Raw genomic sequence first — 23,305 nt, 5'->3', positions numbered from 1 at the left:
TTCTTTGTTTAACACGCTTGGTGGTGGCAGCATACGGTTCAAGGACAAGGCAAAGTTTGTACCTTGGGGAAGTTTTTAACCTTAACTGGTAAGAATAAGCTTAGGGGGTCTTTCATGCAGGTCCCCACATCTGTACCCTAGAGTTCAGAGTGGGGAAGGAACTTTAACAGGCTATAACAAATGTTCTAAGTTTTACTAGAAATTGGACTGAGACTGGCTTTCATGAAAGGCTGCAATACTGAATAAAATTCCAAGGTGTACTGAAACTATTTCGTAAAGTAGGGAAATAACGGCTGGAATTCTCAGTAGTGCTCAGAGCTGAACTAACTGATCCCATTGAAGGCAATGGGAGTTTTACCACTGACTAAAATAGAGGCATAGTTAGGACAACACCAAGGCCATGTCTAAACTACCGGCTAAATTGGCACCGCTGCGATAGATGCATCGGTGTCGATTTAGTGGGTCTGGTGAAGACTCGCTAAGTTGATGGGAAGGCGTCTCTCGTTGACACAGTGCAGCGTAGACATCGCTGTAAGTCGACCTAAGGTACATCAACTTCAGTTGCGTAACTTGCATAATGGAACTAACATAACTGAGATCAATTTACAGTGTTAGTGTAGACCAGCCCTGTATGCATTTGAAAATCCCAGCCAGCATTTTTAGTGTAACCTAGAATATTCAAGATTTAAGTCATAAAAAGAATATTACCTTGTTTCTAGCCACTAATGTAGCAGAGCATCAGCTAGCCATGGCAAAAACCATTGCACCTTAACTGGTCTGTCTCGATTTTAATGAAAACAAAAAACCCCTTCCAGAATAAAAAATTCTGGGTGAAATTTCACATCTTAACTGTATAACCTCTTTCCTGACATCACTGTAGTTTCTCTTTTTACTATACTTTCATGTTCTTGGATCCTTTGTTTTCTACTTAAAATAACAATGTTGCTTCCCTTTCACGGAGGGTCTTCCCAATGAGCAGTATTGAAGAAGGCAAGTGGTGTTGAGTGGTGAGCGGGAGAGTATATATTATGGGTGGACTAGCTGGTAGCTTGCAGACTAAACATGCTTCTAACTCTTGTATTGATTCTCTTTAATTGCTGGGGAAGCAGGGTGGTCTACTGTACTTTTTTCTCATCCCAGAGAGGGGCTGATGATGTAATCAGAATCCCTAAATGAAAGGGGTGGTACAAGGAAGTAAGCAGTCAGAAATACAATTGTTAGTGATTCCAACCCTGTGACAAAGTTGTCAGATGTTAATGGTCTTCCTTTATCATGTATTCTTGTAATCTCTTCCTAATTTATCCCATTATTATTTTTTTTATTTTTATTTTTTGTCTTTATCCATTCTGCTTTGTGGCCAGGGCTAGCTAACTCTATTATTCACGCCTTTCCCTGGCTCCTCTCTCTACCCAAGTCTACCATCTAGTGAAGAACAAAGGTATATAGAAAAACTGGGTGGTGCACAAATGATGTCAGCCTACTTATTTTTCCAGCAGCTTCAACTCAAGAAACCTTTTACTCAGCCCTGCTCCAGTAATGGAAAGACCAGACCTGCAGGGACCTAAAGCTTTAGTAACTGAGGAGCGGAAGTTCAGAGAACGTTACCATATATAGGGTGAGCTTGTGGTGTCCCATCAGATCCCTTAAAACTTCAGAATCTTATTTCCACATGTTCAGTCTCACGTTGACCTGGCAAGCCAAGGCAAATAGCTTAGCAAAGATTTCTGTTGAATGTTCCCATTTAAAAAAAAGCTGTTGAGGCATTTAGAACAGCAGTACATTTTGACTAACCTTAAAAAAATATATGATTGACTCTGAAGGGATCCCAGAATATAGCATACCAACATCTTTCTGCAACCCATGCAATCTCTGATATTTGTTAAAGAACAAAGCATTTTGAGATTCTTCCAGTGAACTAGAGGTATAACATTCAAAGTAGTTATACATCAGAAAGTGAAGTGGTGTTCTTTTGTAGAGAGAAGCCAAAAGGTAGAACAGAACTCCTCAACTTTCCTTGTATACATGATTGTATGTTATACAATGAGCAACATTCTGACTTCAGCTCAAATTTTGATCACAGCTTCAGATTTGGCGATCAGAGCCCACCTGTTCGTTGCAAAATGAGTAAGAAAGAATTTGAGCAACTTATTCTTGTACTAAAAACCTTATAAGTGGAAGGGTACAAGTACGTGTCTAGTAGAAAATACTTACTTGCAAGCACAGTAGTTACCAGAACAGTGCTGCATGCACAACAAACTTGACCACCCCCCCGAAAAAACACAAAAAACCCCTGTCTCATCGCTATCTTCAGTGATTTAGCCTATCATTAAGACTTGCTTTGCCTGCCAGACTTCAGTTTTTATGGATAGTTTACGAACTTCACTGCAATGTTAGCTCTAAATAGAACTTGAGTTTTGCCCCTAACCCAACTCCTGTCTCCACGCACAGATCTATAGCTCAAATTAAGTGGTGCTTTAATAAACTTGAGCTAGTTGATCCATCAGGGGCTGTGGGCTGAAACTCAAGTTACTACTTCTCAGCTGCTAATCCAGTCACTGGGTAGCACGACTATAGGTTCAGTGTGGCCAATCTGTAATTTGTGTGGCCTGTCTATGTGCTGAGATAATGTGACTTATACGGGTTGTGATTTCTAAAGGGCACTAAAGTGTTGGACATTAATTGGTCTGTACAGACCCTGCTGGTGCACACTAAATATTCCCGAGTGTGCTTTCAATGCTATTTCAAACAGTAGTACTTTAATGCACGCTAGGGAACCTGTAGTACACACCAGTAGGGTCTATACCAGGAATAATCAATTATTTGTTGTCAAGGTCCAGAGTCCTGAGGGGAAAAAACAAAGAACCAATGATAATTAAATTAAAAAATGTCAGGGGCCATTCAAAATTGGCAGTCTGGATTTGGCCCACAGTCTGCCTGTTGACTACCCCGGTCTATATGGATCAACTAATGCATAACATGTAGGTGTGCTTTAGAAATCACACCCCATAGGGCACATTGCTGCTCTGTAAAGGCAAGTGCTCACTCAAGTTAGCTTAAGATAGTGAGCTCTGCAGGGCCAGATTAAGGCATAAACTAACTAAACTACAGTTTAGGGCCTCACAATATGAGGGGCCTCTAAAAAAGAAAAAACTGACTCCATTTCAAATTTTATCAAAATTGGTTGATAAAAATAAAGGAGATATGGGGAAAAAAGATTCTAATCAGAGACATTTTCATTCAGATATGACAAAAGTATATACATCTGACTACACAAATACCCTTACCATATCCTTACCCTTCACTAATTGTTTATCATTGATAGGCAGGAGGCCAGGGCTGAGGGGGGGGAAAAAGGCAGCGTTTTGTTGGCCAGTTGCTACTGGTAAAATTCTGACCATGCCTTCGTAACTTATTTAAATAAATAAATAATCTCACTGCCGATGACATTGGGTAAAATGTGAGGTCGGAGACAGCAGTGTTGTGAAGCAATCCTGCCAAGCTTATACTCATATGGGACTTGTTGCAGGAGTGATGTCATGTATAGCATCCCCCTTGGCAGGTAATAGCCAGAAGGCAGCCATCTTTTCTTTATGGTCCAGCATGCTAAGTCGTATATTGCCTTTACTCCTGATTTTCTTCATTTTCTTAAGTGTTAGTGGGTTCGTTCTTCTTTTGATCCGTACATATGTACAATTGTATATTTTAGTGTGCATGCTGCTTTCTGCTTCATGCGCTATCCAGGCTTCACGTGACTGAGTTTGCAGGTGATCATCCTATGGGCTGGGGTCAAGTGGAACTTGACAAGGATAAATTTGTGGCGGCTTCTCTCCCTTCAGTTTCGGGAACCTTCACAGTAAATATCAGAGTGCTGATGAAAAGATAGAGGGTTTTGAGAAAAGGAAGGAAGGTGTGTGTGTGTGTGTGTGTGTGTGTATGTATATATACACCAAAATATTCTGAGTACTTGGTGAGCAAATTATTTCAGACTGTGTGCACATATGATATATAGGCTATTAAAGCCTATAATAGTCATTATATTTGCTTGAATATAGGCTAGTCTTTCTCAATTTCTCAATGCCTGTCTAGAGATTACCAGTCTGTTTTCTGGTAAATTCTTCCTCTCTTTCATGCAGATAGCTTGCTGTCACTCTGTGTGTCCGAGGTGTTTACTCAAGAATAATTAGTGGGGGAGAGAGAAGCGAATGCGAAGAGACATGTCTGCCTAGAAAATGCTGCAAGACAAGCTATCTGCCCTGAGCATTCTGTGAATCAAAAGTGACAAACTCTGTAGTTTATCATTTGAGGACATCATCAATTACTCTACTTTCCAAAAATCACTAAAGAAAATGTTTTAAATTTCAGTGTTAAAATTAATGTGATGTGAAAACAGACATACTGCAGGTTGTCTTTACTTCCATTAAGTAAGCTGATCTGTGTAATTGTAACTGCTTTTGTGTTGCTGTAGATATAAAGTTTTCATATCTACTAATTAAGAAATTATAGATGAAAATGTTAATTTCAAACTATTTTATAATGCAAACAGACATATTGCAAGACGTGATTTAGTTAGATTATTATTCTTTGCCTTTGTATATATGCAAATATAAAGCTTTCATGTTTATATATTCAATGTCCTTTTTGTGAAAATAATTTTTTTTTAATGGTATGGGGCCTCTTACACTTGACATAGGTTAAGGCCTCAGAATGTCATAATCTGGCCCTGGATCTCTGGCTACTCCACTCAGACTAGCCTAACTTGCTGTGAAGACAAGCCCTTGTCTGCTGCAATTCATAATAGTAATAAGCAATAACGTGAGCTTTTGTTTTGATGATTTTCATACTCAGTTACTTGCAATATTCTAGGATTTTTTGCCAAGAATATTTTACTCTGAAATTTTTCTAGGATGGCTTTGTAAATCAACCAGCAGTTACTGTAAAGAGAGAAGTGCAGCTGGTTACTCCTCCCTTAGAGAAAGTGGTTTGAAAGTCATCAGTGGTTTGAATCCAGTCTTTATTGGCTTAGGAGCAAATTTCTCTGTCATCACCTTTGCTTCAGTACCCCCCTTGAGTAGCACAGTGTAACAAGACTTGAAGCATGCCGCAAACCTGACTAACACGCTTTTTTTTCTGTTCACATACCAGTGAGTGAATGTTGTAATAGTTTCTTAAGTGGTTAGTTTTAATTTTTTGGCTGTTGTAAAGACAAGGACTTAATTTATAAACTGTTTTAGTGGTTGATGTACCTCATACCCTGCTTCTGTAGATCTATAAATAGGCAGAATTTTTATGGGGTTTGTAATTTTGTTTGAATTGGCAATTACTTCTAAAATAGTTAGCAGTGCCTGCGTTATTGTCACTTATGAGCAAATTGCAAAAATAATTCCCATGCAAACCCTGTACATTTGGAACTCCACTCTAATTACTTAGAACCGCAAGAGCTACACCAAAATAACAATCTCTTGTTATAATAAACCCATTGCATAAAATTTTAAATAAGGTAGTTCCACTAGTACACTATACTTCCAGTTCTGAATAGGTAGCCTGTTTAGAATTTTACATGGCAACGTCTTGTTTGTGTGTGTGTGTATTTTGTGACTGGGGCAAAGACTGGGGAGGAAAAGTAGCAAAGTGCATTCAGCACTTAATGACTGTCATGGGATTCAATGTGAAAAGTAGATGCTTGTAAACTTAGCAATGAAAGTCTCATTTTGCAGTGTAAAATAGTTGTTTGTTTCCTCTGAGCATATGTTTGTAGCTAGGAAAGGTTTTTTTACATACCAAATTTTAAAATGTGAGATTATAAAAAGTACATACTGTATGTGATGATTTTAATTGTATGGCCTAATACTTTACCCTTTCTTCTAGGTGAATCTGGATTGGGAAAATCAACATTAATCAACTCATTGTTCTTAACAGACTTGTATTCCCCAGACTATCCAGGTCCTTCGCATAGAATTAAAAAGACTGTACAGGTATGTGTGTAGCTTGTTTTTTTGTCTTGTAATTTGCAAACTGACAATAGTTTAAGATAGTGTTTTGAAGTTAGTGTCCCAAAGAGAAACCTAGCTTGTACAATAAGCTTGTTCATATTTCTATCTATATTTTTTTCTTTACAATCAATCAATAACTTGCATGTATAAATAAGCTATTTTTCTATTGTGTGGTTGCCGCCATTGCCAGTGATGTGGTTTAAATCTCTCAGCTATCTGACTGGTGGCCACCAATCTCACTGTAGGTCCCTGATCCTTCAGTCATTCCAGTTGTTTCTGTTCAGAGGCAGGAAAATCTCTGTAGAAGTGAAGCTATTGCTTTGTAAATACATGGTTTTTTCAGTATAGATTCAATAAACGCTTTAAGTTCTTGTTTTTATTAATCTCCAAAGTTAAATGTCCTAAATGCCTTTCCTATTTTCCAGTTGCTTTTTTAAAAAGCCCTCTGTCTTCTGACCTCTCTGCATTCCAAATTCCAAACCATCCAGCCCAATCCTTTTCTCCTCTTTGTGCCGTCAGAGTGCTGTTGTCTTGTTAAGATGATAATCTTGGACAAACTGAAATTGCAGTCATTCTTACAAAACTATTCAAGAAGCTATGTTCCTCTGTATCTTATTACACCAAAATGTTACAGTGCTGTAGAATTTAGTGTTGATGAAATGAGGGAGCTGGGGTGAAACACTCGTAGAATTCAGGTGCAGTGTACAAAACATGATAGGCATACATGTTGAAAAGCAAGACACCTTTTTAACAGTAACTAAAAGACTTTTTGCATTGTTGTGGAAAAAGTTAAATATATGCCAAAAGATCTAACTGACCAAGGCAGGATAGTCAGAGCCTTTTTAAGGGGAACTGAACGCTTCTTCAAATGCGTTGCATTGAATTAAGTTATACAGTCCCGTTCTTCAATTTATATCCTTTCTTGTAATAGTTTTGGCCATATAAATTGTGTAAGGTTTCATACTGTTTTGTTTAAGGGCTTGTCATGCTGTAATAGAATCCCAGATAACAAAGTGCAGTTAGCAAATTTAAAAACTGGGAAGTTATATTCAGGCAGAAGAAACGTTACCAGTGAGTGAGTAAATTTAAATATTTCAGACCAAAGATGATGACCAAAAATTCCTAATTTTTGTATGCTATTTTCTTTGTATTATATTGCTAGTAATTGATCATGCTTTAAAGTGATACCATAATTTAAATCACATTTGTCTTTGAATTTTATCAACTCTTAAAAATAACATTTAGGTTTACTAGATCTGAAAGACTAATGCAAGGCAAATGTCAGCTAGTGTGTTTACACCAATAATCAAATTCTAATGATGTAACATGAATTTAAATTATGTAATGTGTGCAGTATAAGAATATGCTTAAAACCATGATTGGCTAATAGTAGTAGTCTTGAAAAGAAACAGGATGATGTATTCATATCTTATAGTGCTAATTAAAACCTTTCTATTCCCTCAATAACTAGGGAGGATGTTAAACAGTGACTTCTGATTTAAAAAAAAGATTAGGAGGACTGGATAACTTACGCTAACAAGAGTAGCTCTCTGATCCGCTAATTTTGAGTTAACAAATCTTGGAACACTGGGGAAGTTCCAGAGGATTGGGAAAAAAGTTCATGTTATGCCAGTATTTAAAAGGAGACGTGTAAATGAGATGACCCCAGTAATTTTAGGCCAGTTAGCATGACCCCAATCTTAGGAAAATATCTTGGAAAAGCTAATAGTGCTTGACAATCATGAGGCAGGTTATTGGTAATAGCTTTTTACTTGCAATATTACTTCTAGGATTTTTTGCCAGTCTTTTACTCTGAATTCTAGGATGGCTTTGTAAATCAACCAGCAGTTACTGTAAAGAGAGCAGTGCGGCTGCTTCCTCCTCCCTTAGAGAAAGTATGTCATCAGTGGTTTGTCAGACATATAGATGAACATAATTTGTTGAGGAAGAGTCAACATGGTTTTAGTAAAGGGAAATCATGCCTCACCAATCTACTAGAATTCTTTGTGGGGGTCAACAAGCATGTGGACCAAAGGGACCCAGTGGATATAGTATACTTAAATTTTCAGAAAGCCTTTGACAAGGTCCCACATCAAAGGCTCTTACACAAAGTAAGCTGCCACAGGATAAGAAGGAAGGTGCTTTCGTGGATTGGTAACTGGTTAAAAGATAGGAAACAAAGGGTAGGTATAAATGTCAGTTTTCAGAATGGAGAAAGGTAAATAGTGGTGTCCCCCAGGGGTCTGTTCTGGGACCAGTCCTATTTAACATATTCCTAAATGATATGGAAAAAGGGGTAAACAGTGAGGTAGCAAAATTTGCAGATGATACAAAATTACTAAAGATAGTTAAGACCCAGGCAAACTGCGAAGAGCTACAAAAGGATCTCTCAAAATTGGGTGACTGGGCAAGAAAATGGTAGATGAAATTTAATGTTGATAAATGCCAAGTAATGCACATTGGAAAGCATAATCCCAACTACACATGTAAAATGATGGGGTCTAAATTAGCTGTTAATTCTCTGAAAAATCCACTCAATGTGCAGCGGCCGTCAAAAAAACAAACAGAATGCTGAGAATAATTAAGAAAGGGATAGATAATAGGACAGAAAATATCATGTTGCCTCTATATAAATCCATGGTATGCCCACATCTTGAATACTGTGTGAAGTAGTGGTCGCCCCATCTCAAAAAAGATATATTGGAATCAGAAACAATTTAGAAAAGGGCAACAAAAATGATTAGAGGTATGGAATGGCTTCTGTATGAGGAGAGATTAATAAGACTTGGACTTTTCAGCTTGGAAAAGAGACAGCTAAGGGGAGATATGATTGAGGTCTATAAAACCATGACTGGTGTAGAGAAAGTGGTGTTTAATACTTCTCAGAACACAAGAACTAGGGGGTCACCAAATGAAATTAATAGGCAGCAGGTTTAAAACAAATAGAAGGAAGTATTTCTTCACACAGTGCGCAGTCAACCTGTGGAACTCCTTTCCAGAGGATATTGTGAAGGCCAAGACCATAACAGGGTTCAAAAAAGAACTAGATAAATTAATGAAGGATAAGTCCATCAATGGCTATTAGCCCGGATGGGCAGGAACGGTATCCCTAGCCTGTGTTTGCCAGAAGCTGGCAGTGAACGATGGGATGGATCACTTGATGTTTCCCTGTTCTGTTCATTCCCTCTGGGGCACCTGGCACTGGCCAGTTGGAAGACAGGATAGTGGGCTGGATGGACCTTTGGTCTGAACCAGTAGGGCCATTCTTATGTTCTTATGATGCAATTCGTAAAGAATTAAAGGAGGGTAGTATAATTTATGCCAGTCAAGGTGACCTTGGAAAATAGATCTTGTCAAACTAGATATTATTTTTTGAGATCACAAATCTGGTTGGTAAAGATACTGTTGACATAATATATCTAGAATTCTGTAAAGACTTCAGGCTTGTCTACACAGAGTAGCAATGCAGCCTACAAGCATGTAATTTTTAAAGCACGCTAACATGCCCATGTTTGAAACAGCACTATGTTGAAGTGCACTAGTGAACCTTTAGTGTGCACAGCACAGTCTGCATGGACCAATCAATGTGAAACATGTTAATGTGTTTCCAAAATTATACCTTTATATGGCACGTTACCCCACCATGTAGACAAGCCCTTAGTCCCCTAGGATATGCTGCGTAAAAAGCACTACACAAAATCAATGTATCCCATATTAAATGGATTAAATACTGATTAGCTCACCTTAAAGTAATTGTAAATGGACGTGTTTCTTGGACCAAGGTTATTTGGTATATTTATCAGCAATGTGGAAAATAGTATAAAAAAGCTGCAAATTTTACCAGTAATTAATGCACAAATTGGCACAGTGGTGAATAATGAGGACAGGTCAGTTATTAAAATACATCTTGATCAGCTGGTAAAGTGGGCTCACTTGAACAGTGTACATGTTAATATAATGGAGTCGCATCTTACGTGGGGGTTAGGTTCTAAAGTCAGTGTAAAGCGAAAATCACGTATAGTCAAAATTACCGTTGAAAATCCCTTAAATCGCCCATAAAGTACAGTATACTGTACATGGTTGTGTACACTGTACAACCCTGTACAGTAATATGTATTAATATATACAGTAATGTACAGTATATAATAGAGTATATATGTAAAATATAATTTTACAGTACTGTATTTTAATATATATGTATATATGTATAATGTATGTATATATGTAAAATATAATTTTACAGTACTGTATTTTTAATTACAGGGGTAATTACAGAGGGTCATCAGGGCTTGATATTGATCCAGGAGACGGAGGTGACGGAGAGCTTGGGTGATGGAGAGCGAGTCGTAGACTAAGTGGATGGCTCTGGTTCAGCTCAGGAAGTTGATTGCATAGGCTCATCTGCTGCTGCTTGTTTTTCCTTGAAAAACATGGTGATTGGCAACTGTCACTGTTGTCTCTTGAGCTGCGCAAACATTTATTGATACGGTCTCAAATCGTCCATAATACTATGTGTGATTTTGAGGCCTCGTTCCATAGAGGGATCATATTCAGAAATTAAATCATTCAAGTGTTTCACTGCTTGGAACACTTCAGCAAATTTATGAAGATTCCAACTTGCTAGCTCTTCCTGGTCGTCGTCGTCGTCATCTTCGTCTTCTGTAGACGATTTTTTCAGTTCCTCTAACACTTCGTTAGTCAATGTTCTCTATGGCTCTCAATTAAATGTTCAATTTCTTCCTTAAGGATGTCAACGAAGCCATCACCACCCACTTGCCTGGCCACCTGAACAATACGTTTCACTTCTTTGTCAATGGTTGGGAAACCCTTAAAATCATTCACACATTCTTTCCATAGGTTTCGCTGAAATGTATTGACTGTTTCAGGCTTGTTTGCATCCAGTGATATAAGTGATGCAATCAGCAATGTTGAAGGACTTCCAACACTCCATCACATTAAGATTGGGATCAGCATCCGTAGCGCTACATATCCGTGAGAATGTAAGCCTCGTGTACATGGCCTTGAAACAGTGAATCACACCTTGGTCGAGAGATTGGAGGATGGAGGTGGTTTTGGGGGGGAGAAAGAAGACTTCACCGTCATTATGCGCAAAGCGGAGTGCCTCGGCATGGCCAGAAGCATTGTCTACAATCAGCAACACTTTAAAGTCAAGTCCTTTCTCTTCGAGGTATCGCTTGACCTCCGGAATGAAACACTTGTGGAACCAATCCAGAAATAATGCTGCCGTCACCCAAGTGTTTTTGATTGCCAGAACACAGGCAGGAGATTTTTGTTCTTTCCTTTTAGGGCTCGGGGATTTGCAGCCCTGTAGAGCAAGCCCAGCTTTATTAAATGCCTAGCCGCATTGCCACAAAATAACTGTTTCTAAAACTGTTAAGCCAACTTTGGCTGGCTTTGAATTCCTTCTCATCAGAAGGCTGTCCCTCTTCGGTGGGAGGTTTGAACAGCGCATAGAGGCTAAGAGCCTTTTCTCGCAGTGTGTTGCCATAGATAGGCACACATTTTATGGTTCATGTCTTCCAGCCATAAATTTAATGCCTTTTCAGTCTTCACTAAAGTCTTATCATGCATCTGGCTTGTCACCCTTAGCAGTTATTGGAGCACTTGATACCACAGCTTGACGAATTTCTCTCTCTCGAATCTTGATGGCGCTGATGCTAGATTCGTTGCGGCCATATTTACGCACCACGTTGGAGACCGATATACCGTCTCTCAAGTCCAACACAGCCAGTTTTTCCTCCAGCGTTAGAACAGATCACTGTTTCTTCTTTTAAGCACCAGATGAAGTAGTTGGCTTGCGTTTAGGGGCCATGTTGTACGAAAAATACTTATCTTTAAACACTAGAATCACACTCGGCACAGCGAGATGCTCACACTATGAGAGGCACGCGGAAACTGAGACCAACTGAGAGAACAGCAGATTCATGTCTCCCATCTCACGCTCGCTCACGCTCATTGAGTGGAATGGTCGGTGGAATCACCCTCACTATTTACTGGTGGTGGTTTTTGCCAAGCGTGTATAGTTGAATTTGCGTAAGTTAAATGCACTTATGATGTGACTCACCTGTACAGCCAAATGCAATGTCATGCATTTAGGAACCAAAATAGGTTATGCTTACAAGATGGGAAACAGTATGCTGGAATGCAGTGGCAATGAAAAGGACTCTGAGTTAATCATGGATAGTCAACTGAACACCAGCTCCCATTGCAAAGCTGTACCTAAGAGAGCAAACACAATCCTTGAATGTATAAACAGAGGAATATGAAGGATGGGTAGGGAGGTGGTATTACCTCTGAATACAGCATTAGTGAGACAGTTATTGGAATACAATGGCCCAGTCTGGTGGTCATGCTTCATAAAGGATGTTGACACACTGGAAAGGGTTTAAAAAAGAATGATTCAGGATCTGGAAAACATATATTTATAATGAGACTGAAGTCCAATTTTATTTTTTTCAAGAGAAGATTAAGATGACTTGGTCACTGTCTACAAGTACATACATGGAGTACAGATTTTCGTACATGGCTCTTTTAATCTAGCAGAACAAATTATAATGAAATCCTGTGGTTGGAAGCTGAAGCTAGATAAATTCAGACAAAATAAGGTGCACATTTGTAACAGTGAGGGTAATTAACTATTGGAACGTGGCAAGGTGGATTCTCAATCACTTCAAGTCTTTAAATCAAGATTGGATATCTTTCTAAAAGATATGCTGTAGCACAAAACAGAATTTATGGGCTTGATCCAGAAATTACTGGATGAGATTCTTTTGTCCTGTTATGCAGGAGGTCAGACTAGATTGTCAAAATGGTCCCTTTTGGCCTTAAAATCTGCTAACCTTATACATGAAAACTATGCTGTTTCCTTGCTCCACCAATAAGAATTCAGTGAAATCAAGTATCTTGTAGTTGAAGAGGGTTCTAACTTGATTTATGTTCATACAAATTGAAACACAAATGGAAACTGGATATGGTTTGGAAGTAATTAGTCCTCACTACAGTATCACACTTGTTTAACTTTGTTCAGTCTCTGTTCATACGTTTAAATTAGGAGTCATTAGGATGACAAATTTATATTGTAATGGTATGAAGGGCATTCATCCATTTAGGAGTCATTGCTACCCTTATCTGGCAGTCTGCTTTTTCATGTACAACTATCTTGTGATGGCTGAAAAATCAACAAGTATTGTCTCTTAATTCAAATGTCATGTAGGTAAATAGTGGAAAATATTAGAATTGTAACCTTGAATGTTCTATCTATTAGACTCCTGTGGCTGATATTTAATTGTGATTCCAATTCAAATATTATCTAGGTAGAGAAGGTTCTTGATCTATTAATATCATGTCACCAGCATGTGTCCATATTCATGCTTATGTTGGGTGCTCTTGGGGCAGATTTAAATAGTGAATTGAAATTCAGCATGTTTAGGGGCTCTACGGTTTATCATTCCCAGTTAATACCTATACCTGAGCCTTGTTCGTGTGGATTGAAACATTCTTAGTAGAAGTTATACTTTTTTTCCTGCTCCTCTGTATCATGTAAAAAACATTTATTGAGTAGGAGTTAAGGTGATTAAAATAGAGAAGTTTAACTGCATAAGTATGAACTGTAATTTTGGCAGTGCTTGATAATCATGAGGCAGATTATGGGTGATAGTTTTATTTAAAAAAAAATGAAAAATAAGTTTCATTCTAAGGATTCTTTTAAACAAACACAAAGATTTCCAGTTTCCACTTTGCAACTTACATCAGTCAAGACTTTGGCAATGTTTTTCAGAGATTATGCAGAGTGTTTTCAGGTAGGTGAATTCAAAAGAAGCTATTAAGTAAGCGAGCTTATGTGAAATACACTTCATTTGATCATCAGTTAAATATTTTAAATGGTGTGTATGATATAGGAATGCTTGATCCAATAGTAATACAGTAGACGCTCATTAGTAGCAACATATCAGTGCCCTTTTGCTATGTTGCTCCTAAGGCCACGTCTACACTACCCACCGGATCGGCGGGTAGCGATCAATCCCCGATCGCTCTGCTGTCGACTCCAGAACTCCACCAGGGTGAGAGGCGGCAGCGGAGTCGACGGGGGAGCAGCGGCCATGGATCCCGCGCTGCAAGGACGCTAAGTAAGTGGTTCTAAGTCTATCTAAGATACGTCGACTCCAGCTATGCTATTCTCGTAGCTGAAGTTGCGTACCTTAGATTGATTTCTCTGCCCCCCACCCCTCACCCTCCCGCACCCCCAGTGTAGACCAGGCTTCAGTGGCTGTTGCTGTTATGGGGAGTGTTGACAATTCACAGTAGGGAAAGTGTTCCCAGGGCAAATGCTTCTCGTAAGCAGTGGTTGCTCTTACAAAGTGTTGCCGCAAATAAGCGTCTACTGAGACTAAGACTTGTATTCAGTTTGATAGGTTCCAGTGTAATAATGTAAAAAGACCAATCTGACCTGCTTAACTAAAGTGCATGGGAAAATGGTCATTTGGAATGGATTTGTTAAGAAAAGTTTTAAATTCCAGGACTTGAACTAATTTGTTTTCCGTGAATCTCTTGGGAATACTTGTAAAACCAGATGATAGGATACAGTTGGATTCTAACTGTGAATGACACTAGTTTACAGTTGTCTGGATCGGTTCCAGATGTAGCTGCGTTCTGAGATTTTGGCCATGTATGGACACAAATTCACTTAGTTCACAAAAGAAAAATAACTTAAACAGGCTGCATGGCACAAGTTCTTAATATCGATCTCTAATTGACATTAAGAAAAGTAACCTGATTTATTGTGCTGTGGAGGACAAGGTTTGAGTATCCCACCTGTGTACAGAATTTCAATATTCCAAGGTTTCGAAAATTGTGTAAGGCAGGATGTAGAAAAGATACACAAGTCCAATTTCTAAATAGAACTCGGAAGGCTTATATATTAGTAATAAGTGTAAAATTTACTTTTGGATAGGCACTGGCTGCTGCAGAAGTGGATTTGGAAAATATGTAACTTAAGCACTGTGGATATTGTTAGGGCCACTCATCATGTTTGCAAAGATGTTTGTTAAGCCTACTCAGGATTTTAGTTTGAAAATCCTTTTCAGTATTGGAAGGGAAATGTATAATTCACCCCATCAACAAAAGCTACTCTTTTTAAGCAACAGGAAACCTCAGACAAATGAAGAGTGAACGATTGTACACTGATTTTCATGTAACATTTAATAGTGTTCTGAAGATAAATCCCAACTAATCCAGAACCATTTGCAAAATATGTGCACAGTCTGCAGGGTCCTAAGCAAGCACTCAGTGATTGGGCCTTGTCTGGTTCCACCTTTGGAGGGTGGGGAGGGAGAATCCAGGCTTGTGTACCTCCTCTCAATTCATTTGTCAGGGTATCAGACCACACACTGTGGAATCTATGTAGGGTTCCAAGCAATAGTGTTTGTTGCTTGCACTTAAGGCTAGCCGTGCCAGTGATATTTTTTTCTGTTTAGGCACAAGTGAGGGTATCTAAAATCAATCCTTTTGGTAGCCAATATGATTCAGGTGTGGAAAAGGTTATGTTTATTGCATACATTAATTCACACTTTTTCTGATATTTCACATTTTTGAAGGTGCAGAGGAGACTAAAACATTGAATCTTCCTCAGCAACTTGGCTTTCTTTGCTCTTATTTGAATGATGTTCAGTGTCTTATCTCAGCAAGACTGTTTCATTTTCTTATTATTTCTACAAAGTTTATATTCTAGATTTATTGTTTTATTAAAGGTGCTTATCCATTTGTTAGTGACTCATTTTAAGTTGGATCATGTGGCAAATAGTTGCAAGTGTCTTGCAGCTGACTTCAAGTGTGGTGATTTCACTGTGTTCTGCAATTAGCTATGTATGTGTAAGAAACAGCTTTGCATCACTGACATACTCTGTACCCTAAAATAGCAAAATTGTATTATATCATGTGATTGGTCAGGAAGTCCATCCAAATAACTAAAATTGTTTGTAAAAGTTAGGGCTTTTAGTCATGTCTGTCACTGAGGCTTTTGTGAAAGTGGTACTCCACTTGAAAGTTGTCATAAGAACTAAAATTGAAAGGGCCCCAGACTGGGGAGTAGTTTATACAGAAAACAGATATATAGGAATAGTGTTCTAAAACTGTAGCCTTTGTGTGCTCACTCAAATGAACATGACTGGAGGACTGCATGGTTTACAAGATTGGTAATAAGGTACTGAGCTTGTTAACGTTAGGACATCTCTTTGAGTCTAGGTCTAGGAAACAGTGATCATTTAACTAGCTAGATCTTAATTGGTTGTCTTAGTCAACATCAGGAAAACCACCACCAAACTTCTTGGCATTTTGAGAGGCTAAAGAGTTAATGTGCGTGAAAAAGCTTTCATTCCTATAGTTAGTCACTGATGTTACATAGCTAAATAAGTCCTGGAGCAAAGTCCTGCTAGCCATGCTACTCCATGAAGTAGGGAACATTGCTCTTTGGAAAGTGCTGTGCATATTATGTGCATTCCTTCAGTTGCCACCTTAAGGTGGCAGAGGATTGAACAGTGCTGCTGCATTCTTGGAATATGATTGATGCCCCAAGGAAAGGTGGTTGTGAGGACTTGAGCCTTTCATTTTACCATAGGGTATAAAAACAATCTGCATAGACTACTGCAAAAAGACAGAGACAAAGACCAAAATTAATAATCTTGTTTCCTTTGGTTTTGTCTAACCGTGATAAGCCTTCATGAAAAAGGGGGTTCACATTTTAGCTTCAAATTTAATGCAAAGTTGGTGGCTAGTACAGATAACGTCATGGTGGGATGAGGGACTTTGCGTACATAACCAAAACCTGATTGGATGATGATGTAGTACAGATATTGGCAAAACTAGCTCCAGCTGTGTTTTTAAAAAGCTATATGTTGTCTCTGCCCAAGAAACCAACACTAATGTTGGCAATCTTGCTAACTACTCATAAGGATCAATATATGTTTAGGGAAAGGAAAGCGGGGAAGCTTATTTGCTTTTAAAAGGAAAAATAAAATCCTAAACACTTATAGTGGAAGACTTTGCGTTCTGGGACTGATTTTTACTAAACACTAAATTTTTTAAAACAATTATACTTTTAAACAAAATGCATAGAAATAGTAGGGATCACAGGCTTTATTCAGTTTTTTTAAAAAGGATAGTCACTTCCTTTAAAGGGAGTAAAGTGGAGTAATTTCTTAGTATGATCTTCGACATGTATGGATATAGGAATATGTATACTGACTTACTACATCTTGTTGCATGGACTGTGCAAGCTTTGGGATCTTTTTGCTAAATTTCTATCAGTATTGGTCACTTTGTTTTTCTAAAACTGCATAAAATTGGAACTTATTAAAATAATGCTGCCAACCAGTGAAAATATTAGATAGTGCTATCAGCAATTGAAAATATTAAGCTCCTCTCCACATACTTTACAAATAGATTTTCTAACATTGATAGTATCCAGTTTTCCACACTTTGTCTTAAAGCTTAAATAAAAAGTCAGATGACATAGGCAGAATGAGTCTTTGCAGCTTCCATTCTGAACTGTGAAGTTCCCCAAGTCTGTAATTGTTCATGTATAATTTGTATTCTAATGGCTATCTAGACACATTGAGTCTGTGGGTTTTTTGCATTGAAATAAGTGACATAAAATCATTGTTGTTTTTATAATTACTATATGAGAATTTAAATCCTTTTAATCTTATAGGTTGAACAGTCAAAAGTTTTAATCAAAGAAGGTGGTGTTCAGTTACTACTCACAATAGTTGACACACCAGGATTTGGAGATGCAGTGGATAATAGCAATTGGTAAGAAATTACTTTCTTATGATCTCCCAAAGTAAATTTGAATAATATTGTCCTTGTGATCATTTAGTATCAAAACTCATTTTTAAAGATGCCAGTTTTTCTTTTAAATCATAAGGTTTACTTCTTTAAACTTTTATACATTTGTATGGGCAATATTTCTCTATTAGCCAGAAATTTTATTTTAAAAGCTGATTTGCCTTTTGCTATTTTAATTTGGTTAAAATGCTTTTAGCTTCTCTCAAACTAGCTCGAATGTGAACAGAATCTTCAGCCTTTTGTGCATTATCATTGCTCCCAAGAAGCTGAAACTAATTATTTCTATGATATCACAGGATTAGAATCCTTTGATATCCCGCAAAGAGTATTCCTTTAGTTACTGTTCGTAAGTGTTCAGTTTAATACCATTACAGTGGGTAGTTGTGTTTAAAGGGCTTTTCAGTGGGCATGTGGACTGTTGTCTTAAAGCTATGGTGCTGTTTGTCTTTTTTTAACCTTTAATCCTTTATTCTTTCCCTTAGCATATTTGAGTTTATATTGTAATAACAATTCATATTTACTTGCAATGCACATAATTACAGTTCAAAATTCTGTTGACTATAAGAGCAGCTCTTAATCTAAGTTTCTAGGATTTAGGAATGTATTGGTTAACATTTCAAGTTAAAAGTAAAGTTTTGTTATTTTAAAGTGGTTTAGACTATAATTCGTCCATTTCTCCTCCTACATTTAAATACCTCAGTATTTTTAAACTAGATACTCTAGCAATACTGTACATACACTGACTGCTGAAAACAGATAAACAGTATGTGTATCTCATAAATTGATGTTTAATGCATATGTGATATATATATATATATATATAACTGGTCTTACAGGTTTTTATTTATGTACACTCTGTAGTTGGCAGCCTGTTATTGACTACATTGACAGTAAGTTTGAAGACTACCTGAATGCAGAATCTCGTGTGAATCGACGTCAGATGCCAGATAATAGGGTGCAGTGTTGTTTATACTTCATTGCTCCTTCAGGACATGGGTTAGTATCTTAATACTTTAATGTGCCTTTCCCCCCTAATTCTATCTCAAATGCACCTTCAAACTTTTGCATTCCTAAAATATGCAAAATTCCAGGTCAGGATTATTCAACATATAGACTGCAGGCTATGGTTAATTTCATGGGATAATTTAATTTGTCTTCTCAGACACTAACAAACCCAGACTTGTAGTAAATCAGAATACCAAGAAATAGGATTAGTTACCAAGAAAAAGTTGTCAGTTTATCCCATTTGTGAACATTCGTATGTCTTTCATTCCCCTAATGCCACTTCTGTATTAATTATCACGCAATTTATTAAAAATTTGAACTGTAGAAGATGCTCCCAGAACTCAGCCAACAAATTTTAAACTTTCTTTGAACTCAGATGATAACTCAAAAGGGAGGGGAAATGTACCTATATATTTAAGTAGCTCATTTGCCATACATTCATATTGGAACTTAGCATGGCTTTTGTTCAGTGAATTGAAAACTCCTGATACTGAAATTCTACTTTAATTCACAGATTTCACTATTATGCAAACTTTCATCCACTCCATCTCACTTCTAACTTGGTCAGACTTCTCTCTAGTGGGGGAGACAGAAAATTGCACTTTTGAAGTACTTGATCTTGGGCCATTTTGATCTGATATTGGAGGTGTACAGCAATTTATTGTGGTATTACAACTTTGATTAATTTGTGAGTGACTTTCTCTGCTTGTTACATTTGTACCTTAAAAACTAGAAATGGAAAGCAAGGGCCACCCTGCAAAGTAGTAACCAAGGCTGGTGGAAGCCAGGGTGGGGCTGTAGATAGGCTGCTGAAGTCAGAGCTGCTGAACCAGTGTTGTCTAGCACACAGATACTCAGGGTGTGACTTGCATACTGGCAGGCTAGTTGTGAGTACCTTAGATTGGAAGCTCCAATAGCAAAGCATTGTGAGGCACCCATGGTTATGGGGCAGGGTTACAACACAGCCCTTTGCTGATCTGGATCGCGCCCGAAAATACCATTGAATCACGAACACTTAAGTGTACTCAGGGAATATAAAGTGACCGAGGCCTAGTTACCATTTTTTTCTTTTTTTTCTTTTAAAGATGTTTCCTTATCTGTAAAGAATATTACTCATTTCCTACCTGTTTTTTATGGTGTTACATGGTCTGATCTTGTCTCCAGGGCTCACTGTGGCCTATATAATTGTCATTGTCAAGTGAAACACATCTTTCTCTCTATTCTGAATAAAATAAAACTCCATTTACAATGGGCAAAAATATGTGTAGAGTAGGTGTCTTTTCTTTGCCCTCTTGGTTTTAAAATTCTTAAATATTTTCATAAAATAAAATTGAACTGAAGTGTTAGCACTTGTATGTTCATGAAAAATAATCACATTAAATCCAGAAAGACTGCCGCAATCACTGAAAAATACACATAAGGACAGCAAACTCCTTTCCACTGAAGACCACGCACACCCTCAGCAATAGCTTGAGAAATTAAGTGAACCTGATAGCATGCCCAGTAGATTAACAAACTGGGTTGTAGTCACCCAGAATTGGGATTGAGTTCCAGGATTGGATCTCTCATGGAAAAGTCCCTGGCATTATCCCCTCCCTTTTTATTTATGAGGCTGTTAGCTCCAGTACTTCTGTTTACAACAGCAGATGACATTGTAAAATACTTCTCTGCTTCAGTATTTCCCCCCCCCCCCCCTCCTCCGATTTGTGTTAGTTTCTGAAGCTTTTGGCCCGGACATGGTAAAATGGGATCACATCGCCAAATAGATTTTCTTAACAAATTTAATATGCATTGTTTTTGATGCTTAATGGAAGTTTTGATTTTTAACTATAGTTGAAAAGTTAACACTTACCACTAGCTACTGTATATGTGGAATTAAGTATCTTTCCACAAGAGTTTATTGGATTACAGCTTCGAATCCTTATAAATATTATTTAAAGAAATTCAGATGCATGTAGCATTTTAGAAAATTTTAGCCTTTGCCAGCTCGTCTGGGTTCAATAGCACTGAATAAATAAGATTCCAGTATTTGTCTATGGGAACAAACAATCTCTATTTCTCACAGATTTTAAAAGTACAAGATGAGTTGAAGTGTACACGGCCTTTTGCTGATTTGAATCCAGTTTCCCCAGCTGCTTAAGTGAAATAAACTGAATAAATCCACTCATGGTGGACCTCTTCATGCAATTGCCAGTCTTGTTAACTGTCTTGGCCCTTCAGATAACTTAATCAGCATGGAAGCTGAACAGAATTCTCAGCCATAGGATTTGTCCTTTAGACCAGGAGTAGGTTATTTTGGTGGAATGCGGAAGCTTGTGTTGCCCCTGCAAATGTAGTATCCATTCATAGATATTAAGGTCAGAAGGGACCATTATGATCATCTAGTCTGACCTCCTGCATAATGCAGGCCACAGAATCTCACCCACCCCTTCCTGCGATAAACCTCTCCCCTATATCTGAGCTATTGAAGTCCTCAAATCATGGTTTAAAGACTTCAAGGAGAAGAGAATCCTCCAGCAAGTGACCCATGACCCATGCTACAGAGGAAGGCGAAAAACCTCCAGTTCTGGCAATCTGGCCTGAACAGTTCTGTACTAAATTCAAGTGTGGGGGAGAAATTTAAATGAGAAGCTAGTATAAATATAATCAAAGTCAAATCTGTTGACAGTGGCCTGATCTAATCCCAGTATAAACTTTTTTTTTATAATGTAGCTTTTTATTGAAGTCATATCTGTACATGTTATATCAGAGAAGCACGTTTCCAAGATACATTCCTGGAGTATTAGTCTTGGAGGTCTAGCTGTTTTGTCATAATGCCTCAACTCTATATTTGTCTAATACATCTTACATTTAAAATATTAGAATATTAAAGCACAGAATCTAAGAAATAAATGAAAGTAACAAACTTTATTCCCTATTGATACCCAAATGGTTATTCTACTTTATCGAACAATCATCTAGGTGAAGAATGTGCCACTGTACTGTTGACATTTGACACTCAAAGTTCTTCGCTCTTTTCAGAATTTTGAATTAAATGTAGGTCAGTTTCAGTTTAAACTGGGAAACAGTTGTAACTGTAGAGTACATTTTAATTAAATCTTGCAATTTGTGCTCTGTTCCAAATAAATAAGAGGAGAGAACCATTCAAGTGGCCTAGTGTTGTTGTTGGCAGGCAAGAGAACAGACTCTGAATTTGAGCCGCTATTCTCTAAGCGAAAGGGGGTTGACCGCACTGCTAGGTATCTCTTGTCAAAGGGGAGATAGATTCACTTCTGTTGCTTTCTTATCAAACTTAGCCCTTACGCCAGAGGTCCCCAAACTATGGGGAGTGTGGAGGAACATTTGGGGGGGCCCGAGCTAGCCCTCATGGGGGACAGGGAGGGAGCACAACCCAGCCCCGCTCTGCTCTGGCCATGGCCCCAGCTCTGCAACTGGCCCCAGCCTTGGCCCCTGACCACAGCTCCATAACCAGCCTCGGTCCCTGATTGTGGCCTCGTTGAGGCCCTGGTCCCAGCCCCTGGCCACAGCTGTGGCCCCAGCCTTGCCCCCCTTTAACCTTGTCCATGTTCTCCTACCCATCCCCCAGGAGCCGCCCACCCTGCTCCTGACTGCAGCTTCGGTGGGGGAGGGTCGGACAAGGGTAAGGGGGGGTGTGCCCCCAAAAATTTTGGGAACCACAGCCTTAGGCTATAGGGGTGGCCTTGACAAGTTCTGAACAGAGGTCAGCTCCATGGGAAACTGCTGCACCATGAAGTTTATTTGTATAGAGATAGGAATTGGCTTTCTTTTCAGATCATGTTCTTGATGGGTCATATCAAACATAACATAAGAATGGCCATACTGGGTCAGACCAAAGGTCCATCTAGCCCAATATCCTATCTTCTGACAGTGGCCAACACCAGAGGGAATGAAAAGAACAGGTAATCATCAAGTGATCCATTCCGTTGCCCATTCTGAGCTTCTGGCAATCAGAGGCTAGGGACACCATCCCTGCCCATCCTGGCTAATAGCCATTGTCGGAGCTATCCTCCATGAATTTATCTAGTTCTTTTTTTGACTGTGTTGTGTGAAGAAATACTTCCCTTTGTTTTAAACCTGCTGCCTATTAATTTAATTTGGTGACTCCTAGTTCTTGTGTTATGAGAGGGAACAAATAACACTTCCTTATTTACTTCCTCCATACCAGTCATGATTTTATAGACCTCTGTCATATCCCCCCTTAGTCATCTCTTCCAAGCTGAAAAGTCCTAGTCTTATTAATCTCTCCTAATATGGAAGCTGTTCCAAATCCCTAATTATTTTTGTTTTGTTTTTTTAACCTTTCCAATTCCAATATATCTTTTTTGAGATGTGGCAACCACAAAGGGTGATTTACTGCATGGAGAGTCATAATCTCAGGGCTTAGGAAGTTGGAAGAGTGTGCTTAACAAGGTTAGCTGCTTCATGGG

The 23,305-nt window shown here is 38.4% G+C and overlaps 1 protein-coding gene across 2 annotated transcripts in view; it reads left to right on the top strand.

The window, feature by feature from the left end:
- SEPTIN7 (septin 7) overlaps positions 1–23,305 on the top strand; it is a 102,675-nt gene that overhangs the window by 46,309 nt on the left and 33,061 nt on the right. For both annotated transcript variants that reach the window (XM_073332895.2, XM_073332894.2), the window contains exons 3-5: positions 5,866–5,972; positions 17,716–17,816; positions 18,714–18,848. In XM_073332895.2, the coding sequence (XP_073188996.1) occupies positions 5,866–5,972; positions 17,716–17,816; positions 18,714–18,848 (343 nt within the window). The remainder of the gene's footprint in view (positions 1–5,865; positions 5,973–17,715; positions 17,817–18,713; positions 18,849–23,305) is intronic.

Source organism: Lepidochelys kempii, chromosome 2, assembly GCF_965140285.1.
Source record: "Lepidochelys kempii isolate rLepKem1 chromosome 2, rLepKem1.hap1, whole genome shotgun sequence".
Taxonomy (NCBI): Eukaryota; Metazoa; Chordata; order Testudines; family Cheloniidae; genus Lepidochelys; species Lepidochelys kempii.
The sequence above is the reverse complement of the archived record's forward strand: the minus strand, read 5'-3'. Positions and strand labels throughout refer to the sequence as shown.